The sequence below is a fragment of the Phodopus roborovskii genome, unplaced genomic scaffold (assembly GCF_943737965.1).
Source record: "Phodopus roborovskii unplaced genomic scaffold, PHOROB, whole genome shotgun sequence".
Classification (NCBI taxonomy): Eukaryota; Metazoa; Chordata; class Mammalia; order Rodentia; family Cricetidae; genus Phodopus; species Phodopus roborovskii.
In genome coordinates, this window is record NW_026126485.1 from 18526246 (window position 1) to 18553431 (window position 27186).

The 27186-nt window shown below is 51.1% G+C and overlaps 3 protein-coding genes across 3 annotated transcripts; 1 reads left to right on the forward strand and 2 right to left on the reverse strand.

The window, feature by feature from the left end:
- The first annotated feature begins 2014 nt into the window (after positions 1–2014).
- On the forward strand, positions 2015–10847 carry Palm3 (paralemmin 3). Its single transcript, XM_051194941.1, has 7 exons — positions 2015–2281; positions 4752–4800; positions 6463–6543; positions 7002–7144; positions 7255–7339; positions 8659–8704; positions 8830–10847. The coding sequence occupies exons 1-7, from the start codon at positions 2235–2237 to the stop codon at positions 10608–10610; spliced, it is 2232 nt and encodes a 743-aa protein (XP_051050898.1). The 5' UTR covers positions 2015–2234; the 3' UTR covers positions 10611–10847.
- Positions 10848–11488: 641 nt separating this feature from the next.
- Positions 11489–24698, reverse strand: Il27ra (interleukin 27 receptor subunit alpha). The gene is made up of 14 exons (XM_051194942.1): positions 24606–24698; positions 24262–24379; positions 23225–23382; positions 22983–23137; positions 21518–21674; positions 21350–21423; positions 17999–18182; positions 17719–17907; positions 14571–14672; positions 14335–14493; positions 12603–12728; positions 12146–12236; positions 11923–12016; positions 11489–11824 (listed from the first exon to the last, which is right to left on the reverse strand). Exons 1-14 carry the CDS (start codon positions 24682–24684, stop codon positions 11648–11650), a joined length of 1863 nt encoding a protein of 620 aa, XP_051050899.1. The 5' UTR covers positions 24685–24698; the 3' UTR covers positions 11489–11647.
- Positions 24699–24747: 49 nt separating this feature from the next.
- Rln3 (relaxin 3) lies at positions 24748–26397 on the reverse strand. The gene is made up of 2 exons (XM_051195061.1): positions 26211–26397; positions 24748–25500 (listed from the first exon to the last, which is right to left on the reverse strand). The coding sequence occupies exons 1-2, from the start codon at positions 26395–26397 to the stop codon at positions 25262–25264; spliced, it is 426 nt and encodes a 141-aa protein (XP_051051018.1). The 3' UTR covers positions 24748–25261.
- Positions 26398–27186: the final 789 nt, after the last annotated feature.

Sequence of the window (27186 nt, forward strand, 5' to 3'; positions counted from 1 at the left end):
GAATTAACTCTGTGGAACAGGCTGGTCTCAAACTTAGAGATCCACCTGCCTTTGCCTCCCAAGTGTGTGTATGCCATCACCACCCAGCTGGAAATGGTCTTGGCCTAGATAGAAGTGAGGGCTGTCTGTTAGTGTAAGTGTCCTAACTTCCATAAATGAAAAATGTTTTTAAAAAATCATTTGCCAGGCGGTGGCGGCACTCACCTTTAATCCCAGCACTTGGGAGGCAGAGGCAAGTGGATCTCTATGAGTTCGAGGCCAGCCTGGTCTACAGAGTGAGTTCCAGGCCAGTAAGGTTAAACAGAGAAACTCTATCTCGAAAACAAAACCAAACCCCAAAACAAACAAAAAGCCTATGCTGGAACCTCTGTTTGTAAGAGCCTATGTGTGTGGGATCTTGTGTGTGTGTGGGAGCCTGTGTGGCGTGTGTGGGAACATGTCTCTGATCCCAGCACTGTGGAGACAGAGACAGGTGTATTCCTGAGCCTTACTGGTCAGTTAGCTAGGCAAGTAGACCATCCTCTGGCTCGGTTAGAGGCCCTGTCTCAGGAAATAAGGTAGAGATGGTGACACCAGCCCCTCCCTCTGTGCAGAAGAACAGACATGCATAAAACAAGGGCTGGTGCCTGGTTCTGTGGTAGACAGTTTACCTACCATGTTCTACTCCAACACACAAATATGTATTCATATATACACTCATATGTGTTCTCTTTTCCCATCATGGAAATATATTTTCAGAATGATCTGGAAACTCAAATTCAGCTTTTTTTTTTTTTCTTCCTATACTAGAAATTAAATCTAGGGCCTCGTGTATGCTAGACAAGCACTCTACCACTAAATCACATGTTGAGAGCCCCCCTTTATTTATTTATTTGTCTATTTATTTATTTTTGGTTTCTTTCAAGACAGTGTTTCTCTGTGTAGTTCTGAAGCCTGTCCTGTAACTCACTGAAGACCAGACTGGCCTGGAACTCAGAGATCCTCCTGCCTGTGCTGCTGAAGTGCTGGGATTAAAGAGGTGGGCCATTGGTGCTCAGGCCAATTTTTAACCCATTCTGTAATCCAGGTAAGGCTTAACTTTGCCATTCTCCTCCCTCAACCCTCAAGTGGGGTCCCAAGTCAGGCCTGGCTCAGGTCTTAGGACATAGGAGGCAACAGCCCTTGATGACAGCCCCCGTCCAATGTGGCAGAGCCTGTGTATGCAGGAGACCTTTATTTGTTAATTTATTTTGTTTTTTCGAGACAGGGTTTCTCTATATTGCTTTGGAGCCTGTCCTGGAACTACTCTGTAGGCCAGGCTTCCCTCGAACTCGCAGAGATCCGCGTGCCTCTGTGTCCCTAATGCTGGGATTAAAGGCATGTGCCACCAACGCCCGGCTGAGACCTCCATCTTATAAGCCAAAGGTGTGCATTGAGCCCTGAAGCAGTCAGGACCAGAAAGGCTTGGGTGTAGTAGGTGAGCTTGCCACTCAGGCTGGTGGGGAAGGTCCTTGCTCAGAATTCCTCTGAAGCCCCTAAGAAACAGACCAGGGCTGCTCTCTCAGGGTGAAGACCAAACCTGGTCTGATTGTGTAGTTCTATCATGGCAGCACTCAAGAGTTCAAAGGAAAGGCACCCTCAGTAGTGAGTCGGAGGCCATCTCCCTGCCCATTCTTACTTCTACCCCATCTCTAAACATTATACAATACAACAGGATCTTCAAATCTGCAGGCCGTTTGAACTTATACTCCCATTTTACAACGAGGCAAACTGAGGCCTTGAAACCTGATGCCAGTTGCCCACAATGACCCTCATCCGGGGCTTCTTAGTTGCCATGGTCTCCGGAAGCTGAGTTAGAGAGCTTTCCCTCCCTCCTGCTCCAGGGTCCTAGAAGGGAGCCAGTGACCCTGGGCTTTTACTAAAACTTTCATGCCTGAGTGCCCAATGCAGGCGCGCGGTCTTGGGCGGCCGCGGGTCAGTGCTTGGCCGCTCTCCCCCACCTGCTGGAGCATCGGCGTGACTGCGTGCGTGTGAACTGGGAGGCAGCGGAGTGCAGCGTGGAGGCCGGAGGCTGGTAAATAATTCATCCTGAGAAGTTGATAGCGTTCCCCAGCACTGCCCCAGTCCCAGCCGGCCGCGCCTCCCGCCCAAACCAGCCGGACCTGCTCTCCCGCTCCGCCCCGCAGCCCCCTCCCACAAGCCAAGGCCCAGACTGGGGCGCTTCGGCTCACACGCGAGAGGGCTACTGGGCAGAGATGGCCCTGCAGACCTCGGTGTTGTCTCCGGCCACAGCCACACCCATGTAAGTGTCTGGGGCAAGTGGGGGGCAGGGTGGAAAGATGGGTGGGGGGAGGCGCCGGCCTAACCTGGGAGTCCCAGTTGGCCTCCCCTAAGGAGCCTAGAGTAAAGCAAGGGGTGCTGGCGGCCAAACCTGGGACTCCTTGAGAGCCCCTTCCCCAGAGAGCTGGGCCTACTGCAAAGTTAGGGGGACAGAGAATGTTAGGGTCCAAGAATGTGCATACAAGTTTAGTCCCTGCCACCAAATCCCTCAAGTTTGCAGAATCCAGGAAGGAAGGAAGCGCTCCAGCTTCCAAAGACTGACAAAGTCGTAAGGAGGGAATGATCACCCTTCCGCTCCTTGTCTGTACCAAAGTCCTGGCTGAGACACGACCTTGGAGTAGGTGATGTGCAGGAAGGTGTGGGGAGTTCACCTTAGCTGAGGGCTTTTCAAAGTGAGAGAAGCTGGGTTCAGTCGCCAGTGCTTGCCTATTATGAGTCTGGTCCCATCCCTGTAAGGGATGGCCAGAGGTGCTCCAAGGGATTATAGAAACTTCCAGAAAGAGGGTTTCTCTCTACTAGGAACCCCAATTCCGTCTTTCACTCTCCTATGCCCTCCACTGCATTATTCACCAAGTACAACCCTGGTTGCTTAGCAACGGGAACCCGATCTACTCCCCCCCCCCCAGGAAGAGTTAGGGAGATAGCATCTTCGGAGTGGGACAGCTGAGGGGACTCAGCCCTCACTCAGGGACAGAGCGATGAACCAGAGTCTAAACTTCCCTAAGGACACCTGTCAGGTGACCTTCAGCCCCTGCTCTAGTTGAAGTCCCCACCTCTAAGAGGGTGTCTGGCCTCCCTCCTGTGGCTATCCAAAGGAAGGTCCCTGGAGGCCCTGAACCCTGAACTGTGCGTTGCCAGTATGCTTCATATTCACATTTGCCTTTCTGACTTTGGACAAGTCTTGTGCTGTGTGTGTTTACGTATGTGACTGTGTGAATATGTGAGTGAATGCATGTATGTGAGTGTGTGAGTGAATGCAGCACGTGGGTATGTGTGGGAGAGTGTGTACAGTGTGTGTGGGTGGGTGCATTGTGCGAGTGTGTATGTGTAAGAGTGTGTGTGCATATGCATGTTTGTATATGTGTGAGTGTGAGCAGAGGACAACCTTGTGTGGTCTTCAGCTCTTGCCATGTTTGACACAGGCTCCTGTCACTACTGCACTCTCCAGGCTACCCTGCTGCAGCAGCAGAGCCAAGGCAACAAGTTTGAGCTGTTTCTGAGCATCTGCTCACTGGTCATTGTCCCCAGCCTTGGACAAAACTTTTTGCTACTCCTCAAAGTCTCAGTTTCCCCTTTGGGAAATGGGAATGTTGTGCTATTTGCCTCATAGGATCATGGGGAAAATTAAGTGTTTCCACAGATAGGTCATTTCACAGCCTGACAGGCACGTGGCTTGTGGCTACTTTGGCCCTGTCTGTTCTTAGCTGGAATGTCAGATGGGAGAGCGGATTACAGCCAGCAAATGGTGAGGGGTGGAGCCTGAGCAGGGGTGGCTGTGGTTAGCGGAAGCCCTGCAGGGCACTTAGGACACTATAAATAGCACTGTTATGCCTTCAGGGTGTGGCGGGAGGATCTGAGAGGACTGGAACGTGGACAGTGGTGCTGGGATTCTTTCCCCGATGTATTAGGATTTAAATTAATAAACCACTTAAAGATATTTGTGCCCACCCTGTCTGGCATTGAGGACAGCCTAGTTGATACCCCTTTCTAACCATTGGCTGAAGTGGGGCTAACACAGCCCCACACCTGTGCTGGCCAGTGATCGTGCTATTTTAACGATGTACCTAAATGAAGGTACAGGGGACCCTGGGAGTGGGAAAGCAGGGTGCTCACAGGTTTCAGTTAAGACAAGGGTAAACCTCAAATCCCCCTCCTTGAAGCTCAAAGTCCACAGCTAGGCAGGATGGTCCAGTGACCCTTGCCCCCAGTGGTAGACAAGTAAAGAGACAGCTGTGGAGTTACCATGGCAATGGTTTAATGGTCACTTCTCTCCCTCACATTCCCTCATACCCCACACCCTAGTGCTTAAGGGTGGGAGCTAAGGTTCAGAGAAGGCATGGGGCTAGCAAGAGACCAGCATATTTGGAGTCTGGCAGGACTTGAGAATGACTATGGGAGCCTGTAAGAATAGTTACTGTAGTTAAGTATAAATTGTATTAAGTGTGGAAATTGCTTTAATTGTATTCTTACACAATAGGGATGAAGCTATCCCTGCTGGTTTCACAGGTGAGACTGAGGCTGAGAAAGATGTGAGACCCAGCTGTAGCTTGATCATGGTCTGTCATCTTTCCTGGTGGAGAGGGGAAAACAGGCAAAGTGCTGGGCTCTTCTCTTGGCATCCCAGGGTTCTTAATTAGGAAAGGTCCTTTAGGAGCCTGTCTGCTGAGGGATCCCCAGGATCCCCACTTCAGCCCCGCCACTCTTTCCCACAGGGTCATGGCGGAGAGCGCCCTCTATCGGCAGCGGCTGGAGGTCATCGCCGTAAGTGTCACACAGAACCTCGAGAATCCCAAATGTTCTTCAGGCTGCTTCTTGCCCTGCTCCATCTGGGTAGGGAATATTTACCCCATAGGAAGCGAGTATGGCTCTGTGAAGAACTGAGCTGCACCTTCAGCTCCAGCCTTTCCAGGGCACTCCTCAGGCAACTCCTGTGTGTCTGGTCCTCGTCACTGGCTGCATGGAGGGTGTCATTTGTCACGTGCAGAAACACCTCCTCCAATGCCACTCAAGCTCCCTACCCCTTAGATCTCCATATATCACACCCCACCCTTGGAGTCCTTCTTAGGGAACCCCACCCTCTGAGCTCTGCCCTTCTGGTCTCTTTTGTGTGCCTCCTACCTCCACAGTCCTTTCTCTGACAACCCTTTTGCAGCCATTCCTCATTTGCAGCCTATTTCTGGACCTCAGCTCTTTGCATCCTTGGCTTTGTACGCCCTATTTCTGACTACCACTGTGCACCTCTATTCTCCAAACCAACTTTGCACTTCATATTTCTGCACCCTACATTTTAGAGCCTTTTCTAAACCCATTTCTCTATCTCAACCCTGAACCCTGACCTCCATGTCGTGTCTCTGCACCCTTGATCTCTGACCCATTGTGCTCCATTGTCCCAACTTCTGCTCTTTGCACCGCATCTTTCTGCACTTCATCTCAGACTTTACCTCCTAGCACTCCAACTTTCTGTACCGCAACCCCGGAGCCCCTCTGCACGCCAAGTCTCTGGTCACTTGCTGTAACCCTCCATTTTTCTAACTCTCTTTTTTTGTACTCCACCTTACTAACCTCCACCCCATTTCTCTGGACCTGATTCCTCAGTACGGCAACTTTAAGTTGGGTACATTGAACTGTTGCCTCATTCACATCTGAACACAACCTCTGCACCCCAGTTTACCACATCTCCATCTTTGTACCCCATCTCTGCCCCCACCTCTATGTCTGTGTCTCTCTGAACCGCCTCTGCACCCCCATTTTGAACTGCATCTCACTGGCAAGTTCCCTATGTCTAAACCCACATATCTTTGAACCCTTTCACCCCCCTTTTAAAAGAATTTTTTGGCTGGGAGGTGGTGGTACACACCTTTAATCCCAGCACTCAGGAGGCAGAGGCAGGCAGATCTCTGTGAGTTCGAGGCCAGCCTGGTACAGATTGAGTCCAGGCAGCAGCTAGGATTACACAAAGAAACCTTGTTTCAATACACACACACACACACACACACACACACACACACACACACACACACACACCGCCTCCTGAGACTTGGGGTTACAAACAGGACAGCAGCTAGGATTACACAAAGAAACCTTGTTTCAATACACACACACACACACACCGCCTCCTGAGACTTGGGGTTACAAACGTGAGAACCTCGCTTGGTCATCCTCTCCATCTTAGAAGTCCAAAACCCTAGTCCCCATTCCTAAGCCCCGCCCCACGCCCCCCTCTGCGGACCACCGTTGGGCGTGGGCCTGGCCTCCGCAGCATCAGGGCGCGGCCGCCTGGTCCTGCCCCGCCCCTCTTGCTGCTGAGTCAGCGCTCTGCGGCCCCCGCCCGCGGGAGGACGCCCCGGGAGTCCCGGGAGCCCCGAGGAGGCGGGCGAAGGGCGGCACTGGGCCTGCCCTTAACTCTGGGTTGTGCGTGCACAGGAGAAGCGGCGGCTGCAGGAGGAGATCGGCGCTGCGCGTCGCGAGCTGGAGGAGGAGAAACTCCGCGTGGAGCGACTCAAGGTTGGGGACTCCCGTCCAGCCCCGGGTAGTGAAGTGGGGGTGTCTATGTGAGGCCGGCTGAGAAACAATAGGAACCTCTGTCCAATTTGGGGAGGGGGAGATGAAGAGGAGGCGGGGGAAAGGTGGGCATGGAGACAGCTGCACCACTCTGGAAGAGTATTGAGAAGGTGGAGGGCTTCTCCGAGATTGGCAGTGTTGAGAGGAGTCTTAGGCCAACGCTGGGGTGGAGAGGGGCGCATTGGGAGGTCTTTCTGAGCTTGACAGGGTCAGTTGACTGGGCGGCTGGAAGGATGATGGTTGGTGTGCCTCTGCTTAGGAAGGCTGCTTGCTAGCATGGTGTTGGGGGACGAGATATGAGCACATCTCCTATCCTGATGGATGTGCCCTCTGGGTGGTTGCAAGCAATGGGTGGGAGGAAGGCTTCCCGCAGCCAGCTCGAACTCCCTTTCCATGCCCAGAGGAAATCTCTCCGAGAACGTTGGCTCATGGATGGGGCGGCTGAAGGGCCAGAGCGGCCAGAGGACCTGGCCTCCAAGGACCCACAGTCGCCTGAGGGACAGGCCCAGGCTCGAATTCGTAACCTGGAAGACAGCTTGTTTTCGTGAGTCGGGAATCCCTTCTTTTGAGCCATGCCCCAGCCTTTGATAGCCCTCAGAAAAGGAGGAGGTTTAGTCTGGCCCTGCTTCCAGCAACCTCCTCTGTCTCCCGCAGACTCCAGTCACAGCTGCAGCTGTTGCAAAGTGCGTCCACAGGTGCCCAGCACAGACCTGCTGGCAGGCCCACCTGGCGTAGAGAGGTGAGGAGGGGCTGAAAGGGGTGAGGAGGAGGGGGTGTGACCAGCAGGGTGTGCTCTCAAATGCAGCCTCTGCCTTTGTGTGCAGTCAAACCCACTCACTGTTATTTTGCTCTGTGTTCTTGTGCAAGTTGATTTTCTTGTCTAGACCTTAGTTGCCCTATCACTAAAACAGGAATACCAACTCAGAAATGCCTTTGAGAGGGGCCAGTGAGATTATAATTTAAATACTAGCCCAGTCTAACCTTGAACTCCTGGTTTTCCAGTGGTTGGATTAGAGGCTTGATCACAAAGGGAGTTTGTATGCCTGCAGCTGTATGCAACTGCCCCAGTCTTTCTCTGGCACGCCATGGCCACACTGCCTCTTTTCTATTCCCTTTACCTGTCTAGACCACCAGAGCAGTGCTGTTTCCTTAGTCTTGTAATTGGTTGGGGTTTGTTTGTTTGTTTCCTCTTTAATTTTTGGCTGTTTGGGGGACCCACCACTCAGCTCCCAAATAAATCACACAGAAACTTATTCTTTCTTATAAAAGCACAGCTTTAACTTGGCTTGTTTCTAGCCAGATTTTCTTAAGTTAACCTGTCTACCTTTTGCCTCTGGGCTTTTTACCATGCTCTATGTCTGTATACCTTTCTTTACTCACTACTCGCTGTGTAGCTGGGTACCTGGCCCCTGGAGTCCAATCAGGTGTTTTAGACAGGCAAAGTAACACTGTTTCACAGAGTTAAACAAATGCAACATAAAAGAATGCAACACATCTTTGCAGCATTAAACAAATGTTTCACAGCATTAACAAATGTAGCACATCTTAATAATATTCTACAATGTAGCCTGGAACAATGTTCTCCAACAGAGCACTCTGGACAGAGCATACCCCACTTTGCACTCCTCCAGAAACCCTGCCCAGGCATGTCTCCATAGGAAACAGTCACCCCCCCCCCCAGATTTCTCCCTGCTTCTTCCCATCACTGCTTCCTTCCCCCACCCCACCCCTGTCCCTGTTACCTTGTGCCAGCATTGTGTATTTTGTTGTTGTTGTTGTTGATATGTTTATTAGTTTCCTCTTCCCATTGGAACTTAAGTCTGATTGTATCAGGTCTTTTCAGGTTAGGGTTATGGCTCAGCTGTACTGCACTGGCTTTGTGCTCACCAGGCCCTGGGTTCCATCCCAGCACTTCCCCCCCCCCAAATCCTTTGTCTATGGTAACCTCAGAAACTGGCCAAGGAAGCATTAACATGGCATTGATTAAGCAGGCGGAGCTCAAACATCTGGGAGGTAGAAACCAGGGCCAATTTGACCTTGTCTCTATTCTCTTTGCAGGGTCCCCGTCCTCTCTCTCAGCCCAGCATGGAGGCAGGCTCTGCAAGTAAGTATTGGAATCCCAGGTCTAGTGTATCTCCAGATCACTTGACCCAAAACATCTGGGATGAGGGTCCTCTTTGTCCCCCACTGTCCTGACCTCCCTGTCTTTCTCTCCCTTGATTCCCCCAGGCCTCACTGAAGTGGACAAGAGAACTTCCCTGCCAGCTGGTCCAGTGGGATTGTCCCCTGAGTCCCCCTCTGATCCCAGGGAGGCGCTCACTGAGGTTCTGCCAGCCTTGAGGCCATCCCCTGAGGGCATAGGGGCCTCTTCAGAAGCCAATGGCCCCTGCCCAGAGCAGCTGAGCCTAGGGGCCGTGAGTGTCACTAAGGCCAAAGGAGATGGTGTGGTGGAGGTGGTTTGGGCTGGGCTTAGAGCCACCGAGAACAGTGCCACAGACCCTACAGGCGTAGAGCTGGAGGCTAAGGTGGAAGAAGTGGTTCTGGGGGCCATTGGGGCCAGGCAGGGCACCAGCAGCCCTGAGCTCCCCACTTGGGTGAAGGAGGGCAAGGCTGTGGTGGAGGTGGTTTGGGAGGGGCTGGGAGGCAGTGACCCGGATGTCACAGGGGAGTCAGCCAAGAATGCAGAGGCCACACAAGTCAGTTCCCTGAGGCTCCAGGAGCAATTTGAGGCAGAAGTTTCCAGAAAAGAGGAAGGTACTTCTAGAGATAGTCCTGAGGGTGTTGGGCAGGGGGGCCCTGGAGGAGAGGAGGGGTCCTTCATTTGGGTAGAGAGAGCAGCCCTCAGCGAAGACTGGGAGGAGCTTTTGATGGAGGGCTTGGAAGCACCCCCAGGGGCAGGGTGTGTGGGGGCACAGCCAAATGGGAGTGAAGGGTCCTGGGAGGCGGAGAAGAGAGAAATGGCGAAATCAGAGGCCATGGAAGACAGGGGAACGGCAGAAAAGCTCAGAATAGAGAGGGGTGGGGTGGCTGAAGTGCCCGAGCCAGCCCAGGGAAGAGAGGAAAGCCAGGCAGAAAAAGTGAGAAGAGACAGCAGCGAGGGCTCCTTTCTGGCCGAGGTAGCAGATGAGGAAAAGCAGGAGGTGAAAGTGAAGGACGATGAAGAGTCACCGGAAGTAGGAAAAGGGGGCGAGGAGGAACCAGCCACCACTGAGAAGCCATCGGTGGCACAGACAGAACCAGAGGGCCCACTGGAGCCAAAGAGAAATGGCAGTGAGAAGCCATTGGACCAGGAGGGAGATGGTGGGAGCTCATTGGACAGAGAGTCAAAAACAAGTGAGGAACTATTGGAAGGAGAGACAGGAGGTGAGGGCTCACTGGATGGAGAAACTACAGGAAGCGAGAAGCCATTGGATGAGAAGCCAGGAGGTGAGGGCTCACTGGATGGAGAAACTACAGGAAGCGAGAAGCCATTGGATGAGGAGCCAGGAGGTGAGGGCTCACTGGATGGAGAAACTAAAGGAAGCGAGAAGCCATTGGATGAGGAGCCAGGAGGCAGTGAGCCATTATCAGAGGAAGAGAAGACCCCAGGCGCCAAGGGCAAGGAGAGTCCACAAGAGCAAGGCAAAGCCAACGAAGCAGCAGAGTTTCCGGTGGAGGATGCCAGCCAGCCAGGAACCCCACTTCGGGTCCAGGAGGAGCCTGCATCACAGGGTCAAGAACTGCAAGGCCCGGAGAAGCAAGAAGGATCAATAGAAAAGCCAGCCAGGGAGCCTCAGCCCTGTGCTGAGAGTGAGGGTCCCCCCGGGGACGCCACCCCCCTCTTAGCAGAGACCCCAGGCCTGGAGCAACCTGTGGAAGGCCAGCCACTGCTCCATCAGGAGGTGTCCAGCACCAACCCCGGTGATCACCCTGCACCTACCTATGCACCTGCCCGGCAGCTTGAGCTAGCTGAGGCCAAAGAGGCTAGTGGCCCTAAGCAAAAGACGTGCCAGTGTTGTGTGGTCATGTGAGCCTATGCCTGATGCCCAGCACCCTACTCCTCTCACAGCTACCTCGCAGCCTGGCATCCAGCAGAAGGTCCCAGGCACAGACAGGGTACCATAGGACTGTTGGTACCCAGCAGCCAGCAGGCCCCTGTGTTTACTTACACCTGGGCTTTTAGACACCCTGCCCACTGCCTGTGGCCCTGACTCCCTTCTGCAATGAAGCCTTTATACTTGAAAATTAAATGTTAAGGCACTCTGGAAGCCTGACTGTATGTCTTTTTTATTTTGGTTTTCGGTTTTGTTTTTGGGTTTTTTTTTTTTTTTTTTTTTTTTTTGAGACGGGTTGTTTGTGTAGTCCTGGTTATCCTGGAACTCACTCTGTAGACCAGTCTGGCCTTGAATTCCGAGATCCATCTGTCTCTGCCTCCCAAGCGCTGGGATTAAAGGCGTGCGCCACCACTGCCTGGCTTGTTTACTCATTCATGTATTTATTATTTTTTTATTTTTTATGTGTGTGAGTACAGTGCTCACGGAGGCCACCCGGAGGTGTTGGATTCCCTAGAACTGGAGTGCCAGGTGATTCTTGAGCCATGCTGTGGGTGCTGGGAACTGAGGCTGGGTCCTCTGCAAGGCCAGGGAACCAAACTGTGGTCTTCTGCAAGAAAGCAAGGGCTCTTAACTGTTTAGCCATTTCTTCAGCCCCTCGCATGTGTCTTTTGACATGGAATCACCTCCTTATATGCTGCTTGGAAGTTGATCTTACTAGAATCAAAGGTTGTGACTGGGTGAGATGGCACACACCTGTAGTCCCAGCACTGGGGATGCTGCGTCAGGGAGATCACAGATTGAGACCAGCCTTGGTTACATATCAAGACTCTGACACAATAAAGAAAACAACAGCATGGTGGCACAGCCTTTAATTTCCATACATGGAGACAGAGTCAGGTGAATGTGAGTTCCAGGCCAGCCAAGGCTACGTAGTGAGCTCCCATCTCAGAAAACTAAAAATAAAGACGTCTAATCCAAGAAGGGACACAGCCCCCAGCCTGAAGCAGAATGGGCTAGAACCTAGGGGCCGGAGGCCCAAGTCCCAGCTCTTCGGGTGTGGGTAGGAAGTGCTTCTCGTACCCAGAGTGAAGAGGGGCAGAGGCTGGAGGGGGCTCAATAACAGCCTCCAGCTCCACCTCCTCCACTTCCAGGGTGGGTCCGTCCTTGGGAGGCTGGGGCAGGCTCACCTCCTGGGGAGATGCAGGCTTGAAACTCAGTAGTCCACCCCCCACTTGCCCCAGCATCCCCCAGTTGGAGAATGGTGCTCCCACAGTTGGCATTTTCTCACCTTTATGTAAGGCTGCCCAGAATTGCTGTTGGCAGGGTCGGGAACCCTCTCCCAGATCCACTGGGGAAACAACTTGTATCGCTGGTGGAGGCACCTGGCCAGCAGGGACCCAGTGCAAACATATTGCTAGAATCCATGAACTTCCTGAGCCCCGAGGCCACCCATCCAAGGCCTAACTGCTGAACCCCCACCAGGATAGAGATCCCATACCTGAAAGCCTTACCTGGTAGTGGCCAGGCTCAGGCCACAGCCCATCAGGAACAAGCCACACAGGGACAGGACCCAAGGCAGAATCTTCCACCTGACCTCATTATCTGTGGGTGGGGAGGATAGGTGGGACTAGGCAGCCCTCTTGAACAAGGAGTCCGGGGAATGAGTGGGACTGAGGGGGCAGCCATTCCGAAGAAGAGGGTGAGACTTAGGGGTATAGAGGTGTGCCAACAGGCAAAGTTAGGGTTGGGGGTTTGCTGTCCCAGACATACATCGCTGGATAATACAATAGCATTTAGAAGAAGCAAAGCATCCCGAGGCAGACTTGGGGTGTGGTCCTGGGTTTCATCCTCAGTACTATCCTGTACATAATCCTCTCCATCAGAAGCTATCCACCACTGAAGCCCGTGTTATGACTTAAAGACACCCCTAGCCAGAAGTGGGCAGGCAGCCCCATCCCCACCTCATACCTGGTAGGTGAAGCCAAAGGCTGGGACCCGGTGGGCCCTGTCCTGCAACAGTGGACACCATCACCCACAGCTCGAAGGAACCCCAGTGAAGGGTAGGCAGAGTGACAGTCTGGGTGTTACTGCTCACTGAAGGACACAACCAAAGACATTGGGGAGCAATGGCCCTGGGACATGCTCTTTCCTCCATAACTTTCCACATGGCTCTGTCTCAGTCTTCTTCATTTACTTATGTGACATTGTATTATTTCCTGGGGGCATGCCCACATGCATGCCATGTCATACACAAGGAGGTCAGAGGCCATTTCTTGCCACCCATTCCACCGTAGGGGTCTTGAGCTTCGTGGTAGGGGCCATCTCATAGCCCCTGGCCTGTAAATTTTGTCCAGTGCCACTTCCTTAACCAATCTTCTGACCTTTCATTTAAAACGGACCCTCGTTTTATGCCCAGCTCTAATCGCCATGCAGCTGATTAGACGTTATCTCGGTTGTCTGTGTCTGTGAATTTTCCATTGGGAAATCAGCTGCCTGAGTGCTTGCTTCCAATGCACAAGGCCCTGAGTTTGATCCCCAAGGAAGGAAGGAAGCACTGAGGGAAGGAATGGTCAAGGACACAGATGTGTGGGCCTGTCATTCCAGTTCCTCAGAATGCAATTCCCAGGTCAGATTAAGATCAAAGGAGAGACTCTGTCTCAACAGACAAAAAACTCAGGTTCCACAAACCCACTGTAACTACATGCGCACAGTATTGGGCAAAGATGCACTTTCTGAATGAGGAGCAAGAGGACATGCTGATGTCCCTGGGTGTCCCTATGTTGACCGGTTACTATTCACCTAGTGATGGCCTAAGTGTGGCGGTCATGTGGGAGTTGGTGCTCTCCTTTTACCATGTGGGTTCCAGGGATTGAACTCAGGCGGTCAGAGTCAATGGCAGCGGTAATAATTTGGTGAGCCATTTCACAGGCCCGTGAGTCAGATTTTGTAACAAGCTCAGATAACTTTTATAATTAGGAAGGAAGGAATAATGGTTTTATTTCTTCAGCGATGGGGATAAAACCCAGGGCCTTGTACATGCTGGACACTTGCTGAGCCACGCCCCAGCCCTTCATTGGGGAATTCCAGACAGGAACTTTGTGCTGAGGCAAAGCCCCAACCCAGTAACAATGCTTTTAAAAAGGAGCCTGTTCTGGATTTTTTTTTTAATGAGTATGTTCATGCAGTGCCAGTGGAGACCAGGAGAGGGTGTCAGATCCTCTGAGGCCTGAGATCAGAAGCTGTTTGTGGCTATGTAGATGCTGGGAACCGAACCCAGGACCTCTGCAAGAACAGTCAGTGCTCTTAACTGCTGAACTTCTGTCCAGCCTCAGGAATTTGTTATTATAGTAAACATTAGCCTATCTCAAGGGTAACAGAAGGAACTAAAATGCAATCCATTTCTTGGCATATTTGAAACTCGGCTTTGCCCAGTGCTGGGCCTCTTTTTCTAAAAAACAAAGCCATCTCAGAATCTGTAATCCTTTTTATACTTGTCACTTAATGAAATATGACAGATATTCATTACTGTGATTGAGAATACTCTGGCGTCTCCATCTTTAATGTCTCAGCAGTAGTCAGGACTGCTATTGTCCTCTGGGAAGTTGGTGACAGAATTCCCAGGAGCTGGGAATATAGGGACAGGGTGGGTGATAGGTGGATCTTTGGGGATAGAGGAAGGGACAGGAGGCTGGAAACTCACCGTTCATGCAGACAGTGGGGATGTCTCTGCCTTGTACACACAAGGTATAGTGTGTGGCCCAGCCTCGGAGCTTGTGTCTTGGTACCTCTCCCCATGCTACTGCAGGTGTCCCTGGGGGGTCATCTTGGAGTCGCCAAACTGCTGGCCCAGCCAGGGGTACTGTGAAGAAACCCAGTGTGACAGTATCTACTGCAGTTCCAAGAGGTCCACCCTCATCCTCCCGTCCTACCACTTACCTAACTCCTGAATGAATCCCCAAACTGAGGGTGAGGCAGCTAATCCCCCAGGGGACACTGTAGTCACCGTAATTCGATAAGGGACCCCTCCTTCGAAATCCCCTGCGGGGAATAGGAAGAAGAGAACATTTACAGCTGGGTCTCCCTCCCCAGTGCAGAGCTTACTTGTAGGAGTTATCACTTCGCCCCTGGGGGAGGCTACTCACAAAGTGCCAGTGAGACCTGAGACTACAGGGAAAAGATATGCAGGCTGTAAACAGCACAGAAAGGGACAAGTCCCAGTTGTGTGCAGTGACTTGCACCTGTGGCACTCTGAGGCTGGGCTACACAGAGAGACCCTGGCTCCAGAAACTGAAAAGCTGGGCTGAGGGTGAGACTCGGTTGGTAGAGTGCCTGCCTAGCTTATGCAAAACCCTAGTTAGGTTTTCAATAAAAGCCGTGTGTCTCTTGACCGTTGAGCCATCTCTCCAGATTCTTTATTTTGAAACAGTCATACATACTGCATAGTCCTGGCAGGCCTTCTCACAGAGACCAGTCTCTCTCTGCTCCTGAATGCTAAGATTAAAGGCACTGTGTGGGGGTTCATGCCTGTAAAACCATCACTTGGAGGATCAGAAGTTCAAGGTCATCATTGGCTAGTCAATTCAAGGCCAGCCTGGGATACATGAGACTGTCTGGGGAGAAAAGAGAATAGAATGAAAACTATAATACTGGGTGTGTGATACACACCTTTAGTCCAGGCCAGCCTGATCTATACAGGGACCTCCAGCCAGGCAGAGATCCATAGTGAGACACTGTTTCAAAATGAAAAGATGATTAAAAGGCTGCAGAGATGGCTCTGTAGTTAAGAACACTGGCTGCTTTTCTAGAGGACACAGATTCAGTTCCCAGCACTCACATGGCAACTTACAACCATCTATAACTCCAGTTCAGGGGATCTAGCATTTTCTTCTGGTCTCTATGGGAACAGTATGCATGCACTTGGAACATACATTCAGGCAAAACACCCATACATATACATAATTTCTTTTTTTTGTTTTTGTTTTTGTTTTGTTTTCTCTATGAGTTCAAGGCTAGCCTGGTCTAAGAGTTAGTTCCAGGACAGCCAGAAATATCTATTGAGACCCTGTAACAAAAATAAAATAGAATAAGGAACCAGACATGGTGGCACATGGCACATGCCTTTAGTCTCAGCACTGTGAGACAGAGTAGGTGAATTTGAGGGCAGCCTGATCTACAGAGTGAGTTCTAAAATAGCCAGGGCTATCTAGAGAAACCCTATTTTGAAAAAAAAATAATAATAAAGAAAATTAAATAAAACAAGGGTCTGGAGAAATAGCTCCATGGCTTAGAGAGCACATTGCACTTACAGAGAGCCCAGGGTTTGTTTCCAGCACCATGTGTGTAACTCCAGCTCCAAGAGCTTCTGAGAATACCTACACCCATGTGTACATACAGACAGCACGGATGTGCACATACACACAAACACACAATTAAAATGTTTTAAAATGTTAAGAGTAAAACCAAACAAAATTATGGAGTCCAGTCTCAAGTGGATACACTGACAGAACACTTGTGAGCTTTAGCTCATCCGGGACTGAGGAAGAGGAGGCAGGAAGATTGTAAGAACTGGAGGATCAGGGAGTTTCCTGCAGACTATCTCCTAGAGAACTCAAAAGTTTCGTCTGTGAAGTCTCTCCGGCATGACTGCCCAAATGTGAGCCGACCAAGGACAACACAACAGAAACACCAAAGCAGATGGGGGGGAAAAAAAACATGGAGGCCTCAGGCCTGCACAAAGAACTACAGGCCACCAAGGAGTGCTGAGAGCAGGAGAAATCACCTTCCCCAGGGAAGAGCAAGTGGTTATCCAATGCCAAATGGTCAGCCTGAGACACACGGGTAACACTGCACAGACTGAGCAGCGCGTAGAGACACAGAGCACAGGCTATGTGTGTATAAATATATGCATGCCATAACAACTAATGAAAAAAAGAGGCCTTGGATTTGAAAGAGAGTGAGGAGGAGTGTATGGGAGGGTTGGGGGGAGGAAAGGAAAAGGATAAGTGCAATTATATTATAATCTCAAAAAAATTAAAAATAAAATAAGTATGGTGTAGCAGTGGTTCATGCCTTTAGTCCCAGCACTTGGGAGGCAGAGGCAGATGGATCTCTGTGAGTTTGAGGCCAGCCTGATCTACAGAGCAAGTTTCAGGACAGCCAGGGCTGATACACAGAGAAACCCTGTCTCAAAAAACCTAAAACAAAAACAAAAAATAAGTAAATAAAAATAATACAAAATAAGTAAGTCCCCAAAGTAGGGAAGCCAGACTCTGTAGCTCAGAGCAGGGAAGCAGAGTGCATAGCTCAGTCCTCTTTGTTGCTGGCCCAGGGCTGTCCCTGATGGGCTGGGCCAGGCTGTAATTCTCCAGCATCTGTGCTAAGGCATGTCGTTCTGTCAGTGACCACAGTGTGATTTTGCCCCAAGGCCAGGAAATAAAAGTGCAGGCCATTGAGAGGCATGGACACAGACCTGCCTATGAGTGACACTCCTCTCAAGAGAGTGGTGTGCCTGCAAAGTGGTCTAAAGAAGGAATGTTCCAGAATCATTATCCAGTGCTCATCTCTCTTTCTCCCCTCCCTCCTTCCTGTTCTCCACCTCCCTCTCTCTCCCCTTCTCCTCCTCTTTCCCCCCTCATCCAGGCTGTCCTAAAATTAGTAAATAGTGATCCTCCTGCCTCAGCCTCCTGAGTACAGGTGTAGACCACCACAGGATAGGACCCCTTTCTTCTCATCAGTGCACACATAAGCTTCAGCATGTGACCTGCGTTTCCCTCCCAACACCTCGTTTTCTTCCTTTATACCTGAGGCCCACGTCCAGATACCAAACCTCAGTCTGGAAGCCTTTGATGGCCTCTGGAGCTTCCCCCACAATTTGAACCTTGTCTGGCTTCCTGGGTCAACAGGTGACTTCCCTTTGGCACAGACTCCTACCAGTGCACCATCACCAGGACATGACCAGTAGAGTCAGTAGATGCAGCACCATGTTCTGGGCCCCCCAAAACTGAGCTAAACAAATCTCTTTATAAGTGTCAGCAACAGCACAGGAACTGGTGTAGATGGGATCCCAGGTGTCTCAGGGCCTCACCTGGTAACAAAGTGCTGAAGTTTTCACTAGGAAGACGGATCCAGCTGAGCTTGTCCAGGCTGTCCCCATCTCGAGCCCAGGCCACCACATACTCCCATGGTTTCATGGTCCCTTGTTGCCAGGTCACCAGTAGCCCTGGGCTCCCATTAATGCGGCTGACCACCACATTTTGGGGGGCAGATTCTGGAGCTGGAAGCAGAAGGAGACATCTTGACTGTTCATTCAGGAAAACTAGCTTGTCCCCCAAGGTAATGGACAGAAGACATTCATGTTGTTTTACCCAAGCAGACCAAAGACAGGTTGGTGAGAAGTGTCTTGTTGGTGGTGTTGACAGTGGATACCACAGCCCACTCCATCAGTGTGGGGATGGGAGACTTGCAGCAGGGGACCTCTTCTTGAGTCATAGCAACATTTCCAACCCCAAACCTGACTCTGTAAGTCACCTGCACACAGGGGCCTGGGGCCTGAGGGGAGGAAATGTTGTGGTTAGCATCCCCCCATTTTGTTGAGTACCCACTATTTATGATGGCAAGGCACCTGTAAAATCAGGCAGTGGCAGCGTGTGAGGCCCAGCTTATGGATGTAGACACTGAATCTCAGAGGAGGGCTGGGAAGGAAAAGGAGATGCCCCTGAGGGTATAAAGTTTGAGGGGAAGCCTAGAGTGGCGGCTCACATATACAATCTCAGGACTCAGGAGGCACAGAGGCAGGAGGAGTTGCCATAAGTTTGAGGCCTGCCTGGGCTATATGTGACCTTGTCTTAGGAACAAAACTAAATCTGTAGCAATCTGGGTACCAACTTCACTCAAAGATAACTTTGATCTTGCACCTATGTCCCTGGCTGGTTCTGTTCTCACTAATCCTGATTTAGGAATCAATCAGACCAGACTTTAAAAACAAACAGCAGCAGCAACAACAAAACCCTAGCCTTGGTGCTTGAGTTTGCTGACTTGATTTTTTTTTTTTTTAATACTATATCCAGGGCTGGGAAGATGACTTAGTTGGTAAAGTAATTGGTAGAGAAAAGTGGATCCCTGGAACTCACTGGCCAACCAGCCCAACCTGGGTAGTAAGCTACAGGAAAAGTGAAAAATCATGGCACTCAGAGCCTGAGGAAACAAAAGAGTCCTCTGGCCTCTTCATACACACATCTAAACACATGTGAACACACCTGAACACAAGTGAACACACCCGAACACATATGAACACAACACACATACACAAATATTCATCTTTTTCAAGATCTTGTGTGTGTTGGGGTATGTGCACATGACTTCAGTACCAAAGGAGCCAGAGGGTCCCCTGGAGCTGGGGTTGAAGGCCGCCTGGTGTGAAAGCTTAGACCCAAGCTCACATTCTCTGCAAGAGTGGTAAACTCTCCTAGCTGCCACACCATCTCTCCAGCCCCACAAACATTTATCTTAAATAACAAATTCCTTTCTTTCTATTTTGTGTGAATGTGTGTGTGCGTGCACATTGCCACGGCACACGTGTTGGGTCAGAGGACATTTTCTCAGCAGTGGCTTTCTCTTTTCATCTTGTTTAAGTGGCTTTTCCCTCACTGTTCCTGCCACTGTGCTGGCCCAAGAGCTAGGGAACTCTGCTGTCTCCATCCCTGATCCTCAAAGAGTGCTGGGATGCATGCCACAACACCTAACTTATTGTGGGTTTGTTTGTTTAAGATTTATCAGCCAAGCATGGTGACACATGCCTTCAGTCCCAGCATTCAAAGACAGGCAGATCTCTGTAAATTCAAGGTCAGCACAGAGAAACCCTGTTTCAAAACAAACTAACAAAAAGGTTTGATTATGAGCAGGGCAGTGGTGGTACACACCTTTAATCCCAGCATCTGGGAGGCAGAGGCAGGCAGATCTTAGTGAATTGGAGGCTAACGTGGTCTGCAGAGCGAGTTCCAGGGCAGCCAGGGCTGTTACACAGAGAAACCCCACCTCGGCGGGCGTGGGGGGTTGATTATATGATTTTATATGATTTTGTGTGTAGGAGTGTTTTCCCTGCTGTGTGTAAATTCATCCTCAGAAACCGGAAGACAGCACTGGACCCCCAGGAATTGGAGCTATGCTTGTGAGCTGAGTGAGATGTGGGTTCTGGAAACTGAAGCTGGGTCCTCCTCAGCAGTAGCCAAGGCTGAGCCATCTTCCCAGCCCCACATGCAGCTTTCTACGTGGCCTCTGGTACTGAACTCTTCTGGCTGGCCTCAGCACTTCATCCCTTGTGTCTCTCTTTTCTTTGAAACCGGACCTCACAAATAGAAGGCCAGCCTCAAACCCGATACACAGTCAAGGAGACCTTGAACTACTGGTCCTTGGTCCTCTGGCTCCTACCTCCCATTGCTGGCTCACAGCTGCACTTTCACATCTGGCTCAGGCAGTGCTGACCGCAGACGTTCTAGGGAAGCTGCACTTCAGGACTGCCTGCCTTCCAGCAGACCTAAGAGCTCTGAAATATTCATTAATGTTGAACACCTCCGGCTCCCTCCCTTGTGGCTTTGTTACTTCATCCCCAGTGGAAACTTACAAGGATAGGGATGTGTAATCATTTAAGTGATTCCAGAAAACTCTAGCAAGGAACAATATCTAACATCATCAATCCACCATGTAGGAGACAGAGATCTCTGGAGTTAGAGAGTATAAATGCACACACACATGCATCCACATATATGTGCTTTTACACACATGCATACACTTACATACATGCATGTACACATACATCCACATACACATGCATTCAATTACATGCACCCTCATATACCTTCATACATATATACATAAACACATGTGGAACTAAATGCATGGCTTTGGTTATGTGGCTCAAGGTCGTATACGTTTTATTACTTTCAGAGTTCAGCCATGGCCAGCAGACATTAGATGTTCAATAGTATATTTTTTCATTGTTGGGCATGAAGCCTGGGACCTTGAACATTCTTACCTAGGATTCTGTCACTGAGCCTCTCGATTTTATATTTTATTCTATTTTACATGCATTGGTGTTTTGCCTGCACGTTTGTCTGTGTGAGGGTATGAGATCTCCTGAAACTGAGATCACCAGTTCCACAGAGAGTGGTGAGCTGCCATGTGGATGCTGAGAATTGAACCCTGGTCTCTGGAAGAGCAGCCAGTAGTGCTCTTAACTACTGAGCCATCTCTCTAGCCTTAAGCCCTGCCCCCCCCACCTTTAAATCTTTTTGTTTTTCAGACTAAGATGCCCTGACCTTGAACTCACTCTGGTTGGTCTTGAACATTCAGTCTTCCTGCCTCAACCTTTTGAGCAGTTGGGATCACAAGTGTGGGCCACCTTGAAGCAGGAGGACTATGACACCCTCTTCTACAACCTGTTTGATGGTAGCACGAGACTTCCCAGCACAAGTGTTGCATCTTGCCAAGCTGTACTGAGATCATGTCCTGAGTCTAGACTTTCACATCTGCTGTCGCCTGCCTGGAACACTGGATCCCACCCAACACCTCAGATCTCTCACAGGTTAGTGGTGGTAGTGGTGACTTCCCTGGCACCCAGCACCCCTGCAATCCAGGAAATAACCTCCAGGGGGCAGCAGAGGAGGCCACTGCTGCTTGGGCGTTCCCAGATGCCCGCAGAGAACTACCTTTGGACTTACCTTCCAGAGAAGCAGGGCTGCCCGTTTGCCAGATGTCTCACAGACGGTGCCCGATACCCACACATCTTCAGGACCTGATGAGGAGGGGGAAAGGCGGGTACCGTTAGATGAACAAGGCTGCCTGGCCTATAGGGCCCAGAAGTGCATGACAAATGGAGGCATCCTCACCCAAGAGGGGCGTCTGGAAGGACAGGTCCGGGCTCCACTCGCCCCATGGATATCCGCTCTCCACTCGGCAGCGGCCCGACACCTGGTAGCTGGTGCCAGGTTCCAGGTTCTGCATCTCAAGAGGAGTCATCGTGTCTGTCTTCAGCTGTGGCTCTAGCTGGGTAAAGGAAGGGGAAAGGGATGGGGTAGCCCTCTGTGCTGAGGAGACTTTCTTCTTGTTCCAACGCTGTGGCCCTGAGTCTGGCACAGGCTGGGCAAGCCCTGTAACACTGAGTAGTTACAGCAAGCTCTCTCTCTCTCTCTCTCTCTCTGTGTGTGTGTGTCTGTGTGTGTGTGTGTGTGTGTACAGGGGTTGTTGTCAAGTGTCTTCCTCTGTAGATCAACATCTTACTGTTTTAACTCTATTACTGTGTATACGAGTATATTACTGGTATACAAGTATACTATGGGGGAGGATGTAAAAGGGCAAGTATGGAATAAGTTCTCTCCTGCCCTTTATGTGGGCCCCCAGAAATCGAACTCAGGTGGTAAAGCTTGCATGGCAAATGCCTTTACCCACTAGGTCATCTCACTGGCCACTTCATTTTGAAACGAGTTCTCTCACTGACTCATTTGCTAGGTCAGATGCTCAGCAAGTCCTGGGATACACCTGTGTCTGCCTCTGCGGAGGGAGGCTAAACAGTGCCACCATGCCTGCCTTTTTTACACGGGTGCTGGGACCTCAGGACCTAACGTCTGTGTGTCAATCACTTTGATGCTGAGTGATCTTCCCAGCTGTAGTCTGTGGGTTTTTTTGTTTGTTTGTTTTTTGTTTTTGTTTGTTTTGAGACAAAATCTTTATCTTAAATTTTACGTATATTTCATGTGTGAGTGCTCTGCATGTACACCTACACGCCAGAAGAGGGCATCAGATCTTATATAGATGTTTGTGAGTCACCATGTGGGTGCTGGGTATTGAACTCAGGACCTCTGGAAGAGGAGCAGCTAGTGCTCTTAACTGCTGGGCCATCTCTGTAGCCTGAGACAAAGTTTTTAACTGATTAAGATACTCATGCAGGTATAGCTTTAATCCCAACGTGGGGTGGGGGGTGGGGGTGGGGCAGAGGCAGGTGTATCTCAGCGAGTTTCAGGCAAGCCAGAACCACACAGTGAAACCTTGACTCACTGCCTCCCCCGACACAAAAGATAAGCAGGCAGTATGTAGAGGTGGCAAGGAAACCCTGCTGCCCAGAGCTCAGGAGGCTGAGGCTGGGGGAGCACGGCTTTGTGGCCACCTTGACTGGCTGCATGGCTACATAGACAGACTATCTCAAGAAACCAGAAGCAAGTGAACAAAGTTGCTTGTGAGGCCTTCAATGTGAATTTGGGGGTAACTGTCAGGTACCAACTGAGTCTGTGCTCTCTAGGACTCGGGGTGCTATCCCGTCTACCGGAGATAGGGTGGGATGAAGCTCCCCCCACTCACCTGGGTCCATTGCTTCTGGCATCTTCTGTACTGGAATTGACAGGTGAGAACCTTATGCGAAGGCCAGAGGGGTGCTTCCCACGGTACAGTGGCTTCCAGGGAGTCGTCCTCATAAAAGTCCACATTAGGGAGGAGCTGGGGGGTGTCTGGCTTCACTGTGAATAGAAGCCAGAGTGCACTGAGCTAGGGCCTCTAACCACCCTCCCCTACCCACACTATGCCCCACCCTCCCACCAAGTTACTTTGAGTTTCCAGGTTCACAAAAACAGGGGACCAGAGAGGTCGGCCCTCCTGTGTTCCCCAAATAAGGAGTGTGTCACCCGTGGTGAACTGTTCCCGGGGGATGGTCACCCAGCTCTGCCTGGAAGGCACCTTCACCTCCTGGGTTCTGTTGGAATGGCTGTGAGGAGACATGCAGGGGAGAGACACATGTTGGCACAAGCTAAGCAACCCTGCACTGACCATGCCCTCAAACTGCTCTGCTGGGGCCTGAGACAGGTGGCTTTACCTCTCTATTCCTCTTCTACAAAATGTATGCAGTGCACATAAAATACTGAAAGAGCTCGAGTGGCCAGGTGACAGTCACACGAGCGATGGACACAGGAGGATTGTTAGAGACCAGCTTCACACAGTAAGACCCTGTCTCAGAAAGGATGCCCTGCTCCACGCCTCCACCCAAAGGCCTTTTCATGCTCCCTTACTTAGCCCAATTACAATGCAGTTTTCAGACAGACATCTGCACCCTGCACCCCACCAGGCCTGGCTTTCATTGTTCTGATTCCAATCACTAGACTGATTTTGAGACAGGGTTTCATGTGGCCCAGGCTGGCCACTAATTTATGAAGCTGAGGTTGATCTTCCTGCCCGGCTTCCCAGGTGCTGGGGTTATAGGTGTGTGTCACCATGCCAGCTTAGATTGGTGTGTTCACAGATTGAACTAAACTGCTTTTAAAAAGTCAAGCTCTCCGCCTGACATCGTCCAATGGCGATATAAACCTGCTTCCTAGTACTACACAATTTTTCTTTGCCATGTGCATACTGCATTGATGCGCAGGATCAACCATAGGAGCACGTGCTGTCATTGCTGTCATGGGAGGCACTCAGGGAGAGAAAGTGACTAGCCCAGAGTTATTCAGTAAGGAAACGAGTGGGACCAGCCTTGAGGGTCTTCAAAGTGTGGAAGGAATTTCCAGTAGCTAGACTCTGGGTCTTCTTAACCAAAGCTAGTTGAAATCCGAGTGTCCACTTGCTGTGCCTCAGTTTCCCCCAGGGTACTCACTACTTCTGACTCTGGTAATAGAGCACAGGTGGAGTTTCCAGGTAGCTCAGAGGTTCCCAAGAGCAGTTCAGGATTCCCAAGGGCCCAACGCGGTAGCACTGCAGTGGACCAGGGCTTCCTGCGGGGGCGGGCGCAGAGGGCCGGGAGGGCCACGATCAACAGGCTGGGCTGTGGGTGTGTCCATTCTCCTGCAGGGTGCCAAGCTGGAGCCCAGGGTCTGGCACGTGCTGGGATGGCGTAGAGGGGGTCCCGAGCCCCTCCCCATCCTGCTACATCCTGTTGTGGCCCAGTCCCCACCGCCCTACAGCTGTGATCCCAAACCGGCCACTCAGGAAGCCTCTCACCGTGGGGCCGGGTCCCGAGCAGGAGTGGCAGCAGCATCAGCTCCAAAGGCGTGAGGCGCGCAACCCGGGGCCGGATCATGGCTCCCAGAGATAACAGACACCGTCAGGCTTTGGGGCTTGCAGCCTGAGAAGGAAGATACCCCGCCCCTGGCGGGAAGTCCCCAAATCCGCCCATCCCCAGCAATAACACGCACGCGTGCAAATGCTCAGAACTGAACCTTTATTTTGTGGTGGGAAAGTCTGAGAACTGGGGACTCGGTGTCCCCTGCCTTGGAGTCAACAGCAGAGTGCTTTGGGGTGGGGACTGAAGGGAGTGGAGTAGGGGGCAGGTTGCACTGGCTTGGCCAGGAAACAAGCGGTGGCAATTAGGACCAAACAGTTTGTTCAGTGTAGCCAGTTTGGGTAGGTGGGTACCTGGCTGTAGCCAGGCTCGCTGGGGCTGGGCTTGGGGAGGGGAAGAACTCTACCATGAAGATCAAGTTTCTGTTTGGCTGGGTAGCGATGTGGCTCGGAGCAAGATGGGAAAAGGCTTGGCAGAGGGTCTGTGAGGAAACCTCAGAGGCTTCAATGCCTTGCCTGGAGGAATGCGTGTGAGCATCGCACAGAGGATAACAGGTTGGAAGCACTGCCCTCTTCCCCATCACCCAACCAGGGTCCTAGCACAAGCTACTAATTTGGCTCTTGCTACAGCCCCACTCGCAGCAACTGCTGGAAAGGCCAGACAGGACATCTCTGCTGCCCCGAACCGCTCCAGGCGACCCTTGCCAGCTGGGCCGACCACTATAGAAGGTCTGGGGGGATTTGGTCAGGGCAAGCCACTCGCTGGAGCCCACGGTTTCGTCCAGTTCGCTCGCCAGGTTGTCGGTATTGGCTTCTGCATCAGGGAAGAAGTCCCCTGCCAAGCGAAGGAAGCATTAGGGCTCAGAGCTGCCACCCCAGAATGCTGGCTTCTGTCTGGCCAGGTTATATGTCCGGTCTTGGGGATCAAGGTTGCTGTTCAGAATTTCATTTCTTGCAGTCCTGGGCTCTGTTACCAGTTTCAGTACTAAACCTGACTTTCCTGTCATGGATTTCATACTATTCTTTATTTAATGTGGACCAGTAGATGAAAGTTATGCATCTGGAAGCTAAACTCCCTAAATTAGAGTTGTAAATGAGATTGCTTCTCTAAGGCTTGGTTTTCTTTCCTGTAAAGTGGGGGAAATAACAGCCCCTACTTTCTTTGGTTTTATCATGAGTGGGAGACATAACACAAGTAAAAGCACAATAATATTGGATACACAACAAGCCTCAAGAGAACACTGATCATTTGTTGGCTGCCTTGATCATTTACCACATTAACGTCCTTCCATCCTCTCAGGTCTGGACAGCCACTGAGACTCTATTCCACCACACCTCCCTTTCTTTCCTTGAATTTTTAAAGACTAGGTCTTAACCTGTAGCCCAGGCTGCCCTTAAATGTGGGAAACTTCTGCCACCACCTCTCAAGTGTGGAAGTTCAGTGTGCACCATGCCTGGCTCACACAACTCCTGTTTTGGCTATGTGCCCACCTGGCCACCTGGCCACCTGTTCCAGGTTGATTGTCTCCCCCACCCCCAACTCACCCAGAGTGTCGTGGGCCAAGATATCTGCCCGGCGCCATCGTGAGCCCCCGCAGGTGAAGATGACAGCACGGATGAATTCGCGGCCGCACAACTTCATCCCGAAGGGCGCTGGCCTCGCATCAGCCTGCAGCTGCAGAGCCCCAATGAGAGCCCAGGAAGCCAGCAGCAGCAGCCCGCGGGTTGCCATGTTCAGCTGAGATGCCTGCAATGATGAGATGGCTCTCCCTGCACCACCTCAGCCCCTCATTTATACAAGCTGGCTCTCAGCCCCGCCCGCTGACCTGAGTTATCTTCCTAGCAGAGGGGAGACAGTGAGCAACCTGACCTTTACCATCTCTTTGCCAAGAGATAACCTTTTGTATGGACAGGATGACACGGCTCAACTCTGTCATCTTCCACACTGGAGAAGTTCTGCTTCATCTATTATTAAGTGCTGGCATTATAGAAGTAAGTTGCCACCTTTCTTACTTTTCTTTTTCTTCCTTCCTTCTTCCCTCCTTCCCTCCCTTCCTCCCTCCCTCCCTCTTTTTCTTTCTCTCTATTTATTTATTTATTTATCCATAGGCAGAATCTCCTAGCCTGGCCAGCTTGGAACTCCAGTATCAAGATCTCCACTGGAGGTGCAGAGATGGCCTAGTAGATAAGAGGTATCCTGCTCTCCCAGGTGGCCTGAGTTTGGTCCCCCTTACCCCCACCCAAAGCAGGAAGCTCACAGGTGCCTGTAACTCCAGTTACAGGGGATTTGGCGCCCCCATCTGGACTCCTGTGGAACCTGCATGTGTATGCTCTACCTACGTGCACATACACATACAGACATAAACAACAATAAAAGACACACCTTAAAGAAAGCTCTTTTTCACTGTCCTGCAGGACAGCTGCAACCCTCGACCTTTTTCCTGGGTCCTGGGGGCTAACTGTGCTCCCTGTACGCAAGAGACCAAGGAGGGGATTGTGGGAGTGTAGACATATGAGACAG

Excerpts from the sequence above, each read along its gene's own strand:
- Il27ra (XM_051194942.1), bottom strand. The coding sequence starts at position 24,684 with ATGATCCGGCCCCGGGTTGCGCGCCTCACGCCTTTGGAGCTGATGCTG. Across the intron at positions 23,138-23,224 it reads TGTGAACCTGGAAACTCAAA|TGAAGCCAGACACCCCCCAG; the intron begins GTAACTTGGTGG and ends TTCTATTCACAG. Across the intron at positions 17,908-17,998 it reads CCTGTCTTTGGTCTGCTTGG|CTCCAGAATCTGCCCCCCAA; the intron begins GTAAAACAACAT and ends TTCTGCTTCCAG.
- Rln3 (XM_051195061.1), bottom strand. The coding sequence starts at position 26,397 with ATGGCAACCCGCGGGCTGCTGCTGCTGGCTTCCTGGGCTCTCATTGGG. Across the intron at positions 25,501-26,210 it reads CTTGGCCCACGACACTCTGG|GGGACTTCTTCCCTGATGCA; the intron begins GTGAGTTGGGGG and ends TTCGCTTGGCAG.
- Palm3 (XM_051194941.1), top strand. The coding sequence starts at position 2,235 with ATGGCCCTGCAGACCTCGGTGTTGTCTCCGGCCACAGCCACACCCAT. Across the intron at positions 6,544-7,001 it reads TCCGCGTGGAGCGACTCAAG|AGGAAATCTCTCCGAGAACG; the intron begins GTTGGGGACTCC and ends TTCCATGCCCAG. Across the intron at positions 7,145-7,254 it reads CTGGAAGACAGCTTGTTTTC|ACTCCAGTCACAGCTGCAGC; the intron begins GTGAGTCGGGAA and ends TGTCTCCCGCAG.